The 12,372-nt window shown below is 39.4% G+C and overlaps 1 protein-coding gene across 1 annotated transcript in view; it reads right to left on the bottom strand.

Annotated features, from left to right (window-relative positions):
* The window catches only part of tsnare1 (T-SNARE Domain Containing 1), a 188,289-nt gene that overhangs the window by 63,546 nt on the left and 112,371 nt on the right, over positions 1-12,372 (bottom strand). The window contains exon 8 of the mRNA XM_036127446.1: positions 4,199-4,354. Coding sequence (XP_035983339.1) covers positions 4,199-4,354 — 156 coding nt within the window. The remainder of the gene's footprint in view (positions 1-4,198; positions 4,355-12,372) is intronic.

The raw sequence follows: 12,372 nt of genomic DNA, 5'->3' as shown, positions 1-12,372 counted from the left end.
TTACCAAAAGCATTGCAACAGTGCGTTTGAAGTGCTGCAAGCCCAGTGTTTGTATGACAAGCCCTTGTTGTAGCTCTGCCAATAAACTAGCAATTCTGTTCATCTCTGATAACCAAGCCACGCAGGCAGCCCAACAGGATGGATTAACTGGTGTTACTACTCCAGCAAATTTCCTGCCCTGGACCATCATATCCTTACATCAAAACAATAAACTTGAACAACTTTGGAGAAGAGTATTCATGCATCCCAAAATCAGTTGAGGAGCTCCCTGTCACATGAAATCAGAAGCATAATGTGTTGCAGAAGATTCTAACTAATTTTCCAGGGTCAGGACTTTCCATTTCTTAGTTCTCATTCCTTGGTGGATTTCCTGGACTGTTTTGGATGATTGCCACATTACATGGTCCAGTTCTCCTGCAGCTTTAACTTTTTTACAGACGGTCTCACATTTTCCTCAAGCAACCTATGTTAGACAATAGAATTTATGGTGGATTCTGAGATATGAGCTGGCCAGGCCTTGCTGCAGCAAAGGATGCCTGAATCCAGAAATTTCCACCTCAGTGCATTCGTCAGCATGAGTTCCTTTTCCTGGAATGCTGTGTTTTAATGATGCCAAACACATCATCTGTTCTGGAGTTCAAATAATATGTCAGGTGATGTTTTAGTAGGCAGTCCAAGCAAGTATTTTTCTTCTGCTCTTCTACTAGGACTTCTGAAATAACATTATTTCAACTGAGTCTGTTTCTCAAAAACACTGTGTATGAATTTAAAATTCCAAATCACTGTGTGTACACGTGAATCAATGACTATTCCCTTTCTACATCCCAATTCATGTGGAATTGAGTGCAGATGTGGTATTACTGTACGCACCTCTCTCTTTACATAAGCAATTTGGTGTAAATAAGCCCTTCATGGTTAAAACCCAAGTCTTCACATGGGATCAAAAATTTACAAATAGGGGACGCTTCTAAATGAGGAATGTAAAACCGCAAACTCAGCACATTCTTGCATGCCAAATTAAACCTCCCTTATTAAATTAAAGCAGAAGTGCTTACATTTTTTTACGTATGGAAAGGGTGAGGAATTTTACATAACTACTGTATAAACAGAGGCCTGCAGGGGTCTGAGACAATGCTCTGAAACTATTTTTAACCAATAGAAAGAGGTAGCCAGTCTGCTTTACTATTTACAAGAAATCTAAATGCCTTAACCCTGTATTGCCGTTTGTATCATATTTGCAACATACGTTTCTGTGACTTCTCTTTTTTTGAGTTACGGTATGAATTACTTAGACATTGTTATTATTTTTTTTAATATTTTTTAATGTTTTGAGACCTAAAAATTATTCTTTACATTACAGTTAAATAGTGCTAAAATGTGCGTATCATATTTGGTATTGCAGGTATATGTGGTGCTTTATAACTGAACAGTAATTTATGTCATGCTTGCCACAATTAAGCCACATAGTATTTTGTTTAATCAATAAGTATCATGAACTGCCAAATTGAAAATACATTTTGGGTTATTTTACAATAACAATGATTCTAAAACTATAATCGGTATGGTGTATTGACCAGTCATGTGTATTTTTATATGTCAAAATATTAGAGGAAGAATAGAGAAAAAGAAAGTATTTTGAAAATATTATCAACATGACAATGGATGGCAATTCAAGTGACATAGAGCAGTTAGGAGAAGATGATGAGGATGAGGATGAGGATTGGACTTCTCAGGCCATGCATGATGAAGGAAAATCAGAAAGCATTGGTGAGGAAGACTCACAGGATCAAAGTGTAGCCCAGACAAGAATGGAAGTTGAGGTCCCACCAACAACTCTGAGCACAGTCACTCAGAAATGAATCAATGACGGCCAATAAGAAAAGGAAAGTATGCGAATGGAGAAAAATACAATAAGAAGCTCCATCTGTCGATTTTTTTTCCAGTGTTGAGGAAGGCACAGTGACCATGTGTGACATGACAGCATACATGTATTTTATGCAGTTTGTCAAAGATGACATACTCCAGGGGATTGCAGAACAAACAAACATGTATAGTGTTCAAAAGGAGGACAAGTCCATAAACACAACTGCAAAGGAGATAGAGCAGGTTCTAGGCATGTACATGCATATGGGCCTCATGCTGATGCCCTGTGTCAGAGCTTATTGGGAGATGTACACAAAGCTTCCTGCAGTTTGTGATGGTATGTCTAGAGATCGGTTTCTGATATTGCTGACACTAATTCAGTGTTGCCAGTCTTGCAGTATAAATTAACAAACACAAAGTTGCTTAAAATTTGTGGACGTAGGAACATCGCTGGAAGCCTTACTTATTGCTCTAACATCAATTATATCAAATTTGGTAGATTTAATGTGAGCTATTTTTCAATTGAAAAGCATAAATAAAACTTAGTTTCATCATTGCTGTGTAGAAGCATGTTTTCTCATTCTTTACGTGCTGGTTAAATGTGGATTGCCATAGCTTAGGCAGTAAGCAGGCTGGTGTTTTGTATGGAAGTGTTGGAAACATAAGAGTTCAGCTGAGCCACGCTTCGACCAAAAAGCCCAGCTCCAAATCAAGTCTCATTCCACCTCATGCAGTGCTGGTAACAAACCCAGAAAACTTGGTTGCACTACTGTAGCTAAAAGGTTAGGGTCACACAGCAGTGCACTGTTTATGACAGACAGACAAACAGAACATGGGGATACTGGCTTCTCTGTTTTCCAGCAATGGGAGACGACATTATTAGGACCACATCATAACAAGAAAAAGAAAGGTAATAAGAAAACAGCACAGCTATTAACAATGTTGATTTTGTGGAGCCATGACAGCTAATGTTGTGTGGAGACATTTGTGTGGATGTGTATTGTGTAGTGAGAGCCAGGACAGTGACGTAAACAGCAGATTCATTTCTTGAATGTTGTTATCTTACTTACAGGTATCACAACCCAATAAAGTGGAAACTAACTGGTCAACAAACAGTTTCTAAATATATTGTGAACAATAATGGGATGAACAAAAAGTTAGCCCTGCAATTATCTGTTTGCCCAAAACTGGAGTTAAAAGCACTCCCCAAGATGATAAAGAAGGTTGGTTCTGTTCTGGGGACCCATCTAGAACCTCTGGAGATGATTCTTCATAAAATGAAGAACATGCAGAGAACCTTGAGCATCCTCTTCATTAGACTATCATACAATCACAGTGTGTTAAGTTACAGGCTTCTTCTGGACCACTGTAATCCTGCCTACAGCCATCAGCATGTACAATTATTTGAAGAAAATTGGATAGTATGAGTTACAAAAACATTTTATTTCCCTTAATGTCCCTTTGGGATTGAGTATTTTGAAATTAATTAAACTGATCACATTGACAGAGCTAAGTATTAATCCATAAAAACTGGATTTCTCCACTGAACTGATCTGCCTGTCAAAATTAAAATCAGTGTCCATTTTTACTCCAAGATTGGTGATAATTAGTTTTATATACTGATCCAGAGGGCCAAGATTTATAGTTGACAACCAAGTGGAGACCCTGGGACAAAAATCAAAGCCTCTGTATTTTTTACATTAAAATTAAGGAAGTTAACAGCTATCCAGGCTCTCATTTCCTCAAGGCACTCAAACAGTGATTGTGCAGATTGGGTTCCCTCATGTTTCAAAGGGAACATAAGCATGGCAGTCATCAGCATAAAAATGGAAGGCACAACCGTGCTTCCTGAAAATTGAGCCTAGGGGAAGCAGGTATAATGAAAAAAGCAGTGGCCCTCAAAGATCTGAAATCTCCTGAGCTGACACAGAAAGTCCCTTCAGGCATGTAGGACCTGATCAGTTACAGGTTACTTCTGAACCACTGTAATCCTGCCTACAGCCATCAGCATGTACAATTCTTTGAAAAAACTTGGATAGTATGAGTTATGAAAACATTTAATTTCCCTTTGGGATTAATTGATTATTTTGACATTATTTAAACTGAGCATATCGACAGAGCAAAGTATTAATCCATTTATTTTTTAGGTTGCATTTGGCTTCTTGTAGCACAAGCTTGGGCTTGTATTATACATTCTCAACAAAACAACAGATTTTTGCTACTACCACGTTTGAGTCAGGACCCATTGTCACTCATCCAGCAATTCAAATTGGGTTGGTAGCTCACTAACTACACTTAATTTCAAATCATCATATATGTTGTGATACTCTCCTACTTCAATCTGAAGCAGAGCCTCCTCTCTTTGGCGAAGCACCTCCACATCCTCTTCACTGATCTCAGACAGGAAAGCTTGAGCTGCTTTCTCAGTACATGCTGCTTCTCCAAACAGTGGGTCCTCAATTTTGTGGTCACAGGGTGGAGTCTGAGGACTCTAAGGAAACACACATAAGTACACAAAGGTTAGTGCCATCTATAAAGTTGTCATATAAAGTTGAGCTAATGAACTATGAGCTAATGCCTAAGCCAAGCCAACTTTATTCATAACCACTTTAAAAACAGCAAAGCTGACCAAAGTGCTGAACATAAATGTACAACAAACATGATAAACACATTTACAAATACAAATACATATACAATATAAAACACATAAAAATATTATCAGCAACTTGGGTAAAACGTAATTTAAACAAAGATGTAAAAAAACGTCCAATAAAATCAAAAAGGTAAGCTCTGTCACGCTACGTCAAAAGCTAATGAGAAGCGGTGGGTTTTCAGAGCAGCTTTAAATATGGACAGTGAAGAGGCCTATCTGATGTGTAATGGCTGCAAGTTCCAAAGCCTTGGAGCTGCCACAGAAAAAAAATTCTGTCCCCTCTGAGCTTCTGCCGGGTTCTCGGCAAATCCAGGAGAAGCTGGTCTGCTGACCTGAACCAGTCAAGGGCGTTCCTTGAATGCCTATGAAGTGCTCTAGGTGAGTAATTAAAATGCTATGATACACAGTGCCAAATGCTGTTGTTAAATCCATTAAAACCAGAAGTATGCGATTTCCGGAGTCAGTAGCTAAAAGAATGTCATTAAAAATCCTGAGCAGTGCAGATTCTTTGCTGTGATGCGACTTAAAACCAGACTGAAAAACATCAGGGATGTTATGTGTTGTTAAAAAAAAGAATCCGTCAACTTTATATAGACTGTTTTCTCTAACATTTTTTAGAGAATTTTGATTAATGCAAAGGGATGATGTGATGGGGTACTCAAGAAGGCAATCATTTCAAGCACATTTGTATTACATATAGACCTCTACTGTGCTTCCATATCAGCATCTCTCAATGTCTGCCATAAATTCATTAGAAACCTTTTCATTTGAATTTCAAAAAACTGGCAAAAATTGACAAAGAAAGCCAGAAACACAGGTATGAACCAGGTCATAAAAAATGTGAATATGAGTTAAACTTTTTAAAGAGACATATCATGCAAAGCCAACTTTTTGAGCCATTAAATACATTTTGTTGTGTACTTGGAGTGTCTAGGAGCGCAAAAATTTTTAAGGGACAGTCTGTAACTAATTTGGCTTTTAATCAGCAAAAATCAAGCATTCTTTACATAAATACATATTGTTCTGTGTGAAGTGCTTCATTTGGATAAAAGAGACCGCACCAAAACAAGTTGCTCTCAGATGCAACTCAAAACAGGGGTAAAAGAGGGGCTGTGGGCAACAGCAACGAGGAATTCAGACCAAAGCATTGCTGTTCCATGTTATATAAACCACAACTGATTTAAAAGGAAGGCATTACAAAGCATGATATGTCCCCTTTAAGGAAAAAAGTTTTATCTAATTAAATAATCTGCAGCTGATCACACTATACTTTGATCTTCAAACAATGTGATCTATCATTACAAACGCTGACTTTGCTGAGCACTTCTGCCAGATTATCAGCAGTGATCATAGCTGCAACGTGCTTGCTAAAATGGTTGCTGAGCAGTCAAAAATAAATTAAATTTAAACTAAAAAAGCAGCTGTAATGTCATGATCATTGTGAGCTGTGCATATTTTTAAACAATTTGAGAAAATTATCAGGGATTTATGACATTCACAAAAATCCTCTTTGTTTAGTGCAGCAGGCTGTGAAGAGCAACAGAAAATAGGGCTATTCAGTACACATGCTCACTTTGAAACATGTGCAAATAGAAAAAAACAAAACAGAAGAGGAACCACAGTTCAAAAAAGTCTGCTTGACTTTTTTGCATTGCTAATGTGTTACACTTTTGTGAGGTTGATTGCACAGCTACTTCTTGGTTGAGGGGCCAGTATGTGTCAGAGCGTAGGGACAAACCTGGGCTGACTCACAGCGCTGTGTCTATTGGCCAGTGTGACTCACCACTCAGCTAATTCTGCAACTGTGTGCTCACTCCTCCACAAAAATGCATACCACTGTGGTATTTATTAGTTTAGCAAATGGATGTGTGTGTGTGTGTGTGGGGGGGGGGGGGGGGGGGGGGGGGGGGGGGACTGTCAAGACAATCAAGCTGACGCCTTATTCCAAAAGTTCACAAGCTGCTCACAAGTTCAAACACATTCAAGTTCCCTTTTATTGATTTATGGCCCATTGTGATGGTTATGTTAAAGAAGTGTGTGGGAAACAGTCGATACCTTTGGTTGAGAAAACACTTCCAAATGCATATGTATGAGATTCAAAATGTCACCTTTCATTATTTGATACTCTCCCACTGAAAATCCTTTTACTTGATCCACAGTGGGAAAAAGACTCCATTCTATTTTTGCATAAAATGTTGTTTGACCAACTAGTTCTCCCACAGTTACTCCCACTGATTAGTAAACTCACTGGGAAGCAGTGAAAGTGGCTCAAAGAAATATTATTCACTATTCAGCTTTCCACCCCTGAAGGTCTCTTTTTCTGATTCTTCCAGACCTTGATTATGTGCCTTCAGAGGGGAATAAAATCATAATTTATGTGACTTTCCTCTCTATAAAAAAGATGGATTTTTAGGGGCTCTTTGTGGAAACAAATGTTCCTCATTAAAGTGTTTCTGCAAGTTCAAGCTGCAGTTGATTCTCCCTTCAGTTGAGAGTGTAAGAATTGTTCAAGTACATGTCCTTGAGTAACTCTACTGAACTATATTTAGTACACGGAAGTGCTGACAAAACAAAACACTTCCTCCTTATGCCCCCTTCGCACTAGATTATTGTTTCACCAAGACACCAAATTGGCCAGAATGTGAATAGACTTTGCAGGATCTGGGGAAGGTCTTCTGGAGCACAACACAGTAGGCTCTCACATACATGGAAAACAGTGAGAAAGTTCTTAGATTGTTAAAGAATGCAAAAAAACTCAACATGGAGATGGTATGGGCTAATTATGATAGTAGCAGTATTTAAGGTGTAGGAATATAGGGGGCATATTGACAGCATATCCATTGCGTGGGAAATTCGAAACTGGATTGGCACTGCTGACCATCTCATCACGCCCACATTGGGCTTGCAGTACTCCAAATAAGTTCTTGGAATGCTTCTGGCACAGTATCTGCTACAGTACGCTCTTTGCATCACATTCAACCATAGTAACAGTTTCAACCACATCTTAAATTTAAGTTGAAACAAGTAGCTGTTGCTCTTCATGACAAAAGAATACAGTGCCATGCCCACTGACCTAAAAAGTGAAACAATAGCATATACGCAGGCCTTTAGAAAAGGCTTTTGGCTGGATTGTTTCATCAAAATCACAAGCAACTATATTCACAAAGTTTATGGGTACAAACAATACATTTAACTTCAGATTCCAATGCTTGCATTGTGGAATAAACTGGCAGACAAACAGGAAGCAGAATTATGTGTTTTCAAAAACAGAAAAGACATTAGTCTGATCAGCCTGTGACCAGGATGAGTTGGGTAAACAGCTATTTTAACTTCTCCTGAAGTCCACTGTTGTCTCCCTCGCCAAGTGGTTCTGGATGCACTACTGGACCTGCCAATTCACCTCTTGTCTGTATGAGACTCATCATCATCCTGGACCATGCTGCTTTTAAGCATATATGGTTATCCTCCTCAAGTCTGAAACTGGTGAGGTACAATAAAAAAAAAAACTCTCTTTGTCCCACACACACACATCATTGTTCAGTGTATATAGTGTGGACTGTGCCTTGACTTCCATAGACTTCCATTCATCGTCCAGCCTTTCTATGGCCTAACCCTGACCCTAGCCCTAATGCCTAACCTTTACCGGTTATTAGCTTGCTCAGCTTCGAGTACAAGAACACACACACAACATGAACATGAATATATATATATATATATATATATATATATATGGGGCAGTTGCACTGATTGAATTATCAGCTATTGGATCGACCAGTCCCAGAAGAAGCTTCCCTATTTAAATGCTGACTTCATCACAGAAGTGTGTGGTTGTGTCTTTTCCAATTTTAGACAGTGTATGTTAAAGGTTAGTATCAGTTTCAAAACTTTTTACCCCGGTGGGTTTATGTCCTGTTTTAAAGACGGCGTTGGATGAAAGCCGACTTGTCCTATTCATTGGAAGCAAGTATGTGAAGCCCATTATGGATGCAGAGAATGGTCATCTTCTTGGAGTAATGCAGATTCTGCAGCACTTTTGGTGTGATGAGGAAGTACTGATAAGTCTCTATGCAGGTGGTGCGGGCTACGATCTGAAACACCTCTCATTTACAGGATCCATTCCCTGATTGATCTCATCCACCACTCTGAAGGGGCAGAGGTTAAGCTCCTGCAAGTCGAAGGTTAAGCATTGTAGAGACACTGTGCTTCTGCTCTGATGGTGTACAGTGAGCTAATGGAGCTTTGTGCTGCTGTGGATCTGCACACAAATGCAAATCCCATACATGTCAAATTCTCATTGAATTCCATTCTCTAAATGGAATTCAACCTGCCCTGCCTAGATAAATGCCAGTCGCTTCTCCAAAGTCGAACATGGCCATATTTAGAGTAAAAAACACATCTGCAAGTTCTGTAAAACCTTGTTTTAAGACTATCATAAGTTCTTCCAAGATATAAGTATATGCTATAAGATCGTCAAGTAATGCATTGCAACCTGGTATCCCAGATATATACCTAATTTGTGGATAATGGTTCTCACTGTGGTTCGCTGAAGTCCCGAAGCTTAAGAAATGGCTTTATAACCCTTACCAGACTCATAGAGCTCCACTACTTCCTTTTTCATTTGTTTCTTAAATAATTTCTTTGGATCTCAGCATGATGTCAGGCTTTTGAGGACCTTTTGGTGTACTTCACTTTTTTAGGTAGGTTCTATTTCAATTATTTCTTGATTAAGAACAGGTGTAGCAGTAATCAGGCTTGTGCCTAGAAAAGGTGAACTCAGGTGTGATAAGCCACAGTTATGTCAACACAGGGGGACAATCACTTTGTCAAATATGTTCATGTAGGTTTGGATTTTCTTTCCTCTAAATAGTATAAAGCTTTATTTAAAAATTTAATTTTGTATTTACTTCTGCTGACTGTGACTAATATTAAAATAAATTTGATGTTCTGAAACACTTAAAAGGGCATAGTCACGTATTATGACTTTACAAATTTCTATGCTGGTAGTTATCTATTATTATATTTTATTTCTGTTTAGAACTTTGTTTACTCTGTTAATAAACAAAGCCATTTTGTGTATATTTACAATAACAAGACCAAATGAACGGAGGTACGATATCGCACATGCGCGCAATGACTAAACCAGGAGAAGCATTGGAGCCGAGTGAGTCAGCAACATCTAGGAGAGGTGCGAAAAGAAAGAGTAAGTAACCCTGACCTTGTAGATCGGGTTGCTCTTCAACCACACCAAGCTTTAACTTTACTGCGAGGCACTGAAGGATTATTTACTGGCTCTTACAGTAGCTGTGTAAGTTGTCCCCATCTTGCCAGCAGTACTATAGTTCTGTGGTACGGCTGGCAGGTGGCACAACAATGTATATGTCTTCTGATTGTGCCTTGTGCAAAGTTCTTTTCAGGCTCAACAAAGACTAAGTAAACACTATCAGAATGAACTCTTGGAATATAGTTTTATTTTATTTTTTTTTACAGTCAAAATGTGTGACTAGGCCCCTTTAATACCCCGTTTACACTACCCCTTTCTAACCATGCCGAGACCAGTCTGAGCTTGGTAACTGAGATAACTATCGAGTGTAAATGGAACGCAAACTGAACTGAACCGAGCCAGACACAACCGGACCGAGCTAAATGCAGACCAGTTCCATGTGTGTGTTCGGCTTGTTTTTTTTTCTGGCCCGGTTTTCTGATAAAAAAGAGCGCATGAGCAGACCGCGTCATCTCCTTACAGCCAGCTGACATTTCATCCATCCATAAAAATACTAGCTTCTCTACCGTGACACACGATTTCCAGTGATGATTCTGCTTAGCAGTGTGATGAACCTCAGCGTCTGTCGTTGTTTCCTGCGTCTGTAAATCCTGATTAGACTATCGTTTATCCACTTCCCAAAAGACAACTGTGTCAAGTAAATCCACCAAAAGTTGCCGTCTTTGCCTAACTCGCCGCAAACAACGATGTATCACAATTATAACCAAGCTTAACTTCCTGAATGTTACGTGCACCGCCATTTTGATTTGCCTGGTCCCTCCTTCAATCCCAGAGAGCAGTAGTACCGCAGATCGTCACTAGGAGGTGAGATAGCCTGATGTGTAAACGGTCGTCAGAACCAAGCTCGGCTTGGTTAACTAATCCAAGCTCGGAGCGAGCTCGGCATGGATCGGTTTAATAAAGATAGTGTAAATGGGGCTTTAGTGTGACAAGCATGCAGAAACATGAAAATATCAGGAAGGGGGCAAACACATTTCCACACCACTTTATATGCATGCCTGACAACACTAGGGCACACTCCTTATGAGATGATGATTGGTGTCCGGGGGTATCTCCCTTCAGATCCCCACCAGTGACCCAGTCAGCCAGATTGATAATGTGTAGCACTCTATTTCTGCACATTCTCAATCTGGGGCTGCTCCATTTGAATCTGCTTGGTGAAGGAGGGAATTTCATCAGAATTATCTGAGCTGATTGGGTGAAGCGACAACTAGTGCCTGTCCTCCAAAGGTTGTTTTCAACAAATTAAGGTATAAAATTAAAACGTAAGCAGCAGGTATTATAAGAAACCACAAGAAGGTAAGCTAGTCAAGGCACTGCTTACTCTACTATCAAAGGAGAAATCATAGATTCTTACTAAACAGATGTGATGGCAACAACTATGCTTGCATCCTCCTGAGCTGCCATGTATGAGTTGGTTTGGCTGTGGGCTCATCTGCTTTTGCTTTTGTCACACCAGTATGTCCCGCCTTAATCCTTGATACTCCAACGTGATTGGCCCAAACCGCTTTTGATTAGGACTCAAATGGTTAAAGCCGGGTCAGTACAAGATGGATTCTCATGTGTTTGTGAACGCACAAATACCACAAGAATTCATCTTGCAGTCACGGTTTCCCCACCAGGGCATCACTGAGCTTCGGGACAGTCTGAGGTGCAAGCTGGTGGAGGCAGATGGATCAAAAAATGTGATGTACCAACAATGTTCTACTGGATTTAGGTAAGGGGAACAGAGAGGCCAGGCCATAGTTTAAATTCCTTCATCTTCCAGTAACTGCCTGCATACTCTTGCCACATGAGGCTAGGCATTATCCTATCCAACGAGGACTGAGGACCCACTGCACTTGCAAAATATCTAACAATGGATCTAGGGATTTCATCTCAATACCTACTAGTAGTCAGGCTGCCATTGTTTATCCTGCGTGCCACTCCATGGATATGACCCTCTAGAGACCAACACTGATCCACCACAAAACAGATCAAGCTGAACAGTGTTGCAGGTGGCATAGCTTCTCAAGACCCTTTCACATCTATCCCTTGAGCTCATAGTGAACCTGCTCCCACATGTGAAAAGAACAGGGAACCATTGCCAAACCTGCATTTCATTTCAACACCAAATCAGCTCATTTATCCTGATGTGAAGTTATCCTTATAGACCCATGTAAGTTTTCTAAGTCCCATAAAGTTCCTCAGGCCTTAACATGGACACAAGCATGCTCAGACAAACAGATGGATAATGACTGGTTTAGTCATTGCGCGCATGCGCAATATCCGACCTCCGGTCATGTGGTCTTGTTATTGTAAATATACACAAAATGGCTTTGTTTATTAACAGAGTAAACAAAGTTTAAAACAGAAATAAAATCTAATAATAATAGATAACTACCAGCATAGAAATTTGTAAAGTCATAGTACGTGACTATGCCCTTTTAAGTGTTTCAGAACATCACATTTATTTAAATATTAGTCACAGTCAGCAGATGTAAATACAAAATTATATTTTTAAATAAAGCTTTATACTATTAAGAGGAAAATAAATCCATAAAAAGGATGGTGGCATGATTGGAGCAGAAAACAA

Source organism: Fundulus heteroclitus, chromosome 3, assembly GCF_011125445.2.
Source record: "Fundulus heteroclitus isolate FHET01 chromosome 3, MU-UCD_Fhet_4.1, whole genome shotgun sequence".
Lineage (NCBI taxonomy): Eukaryota > Metazoa > Chordata > Actinopteri > Cyprinodontiformes > Fundulidae > Fundulus > Fundulus heteroclitus.
This window is presented reverse-complemented; position numbering and strand designations above follow the sequence as displayed.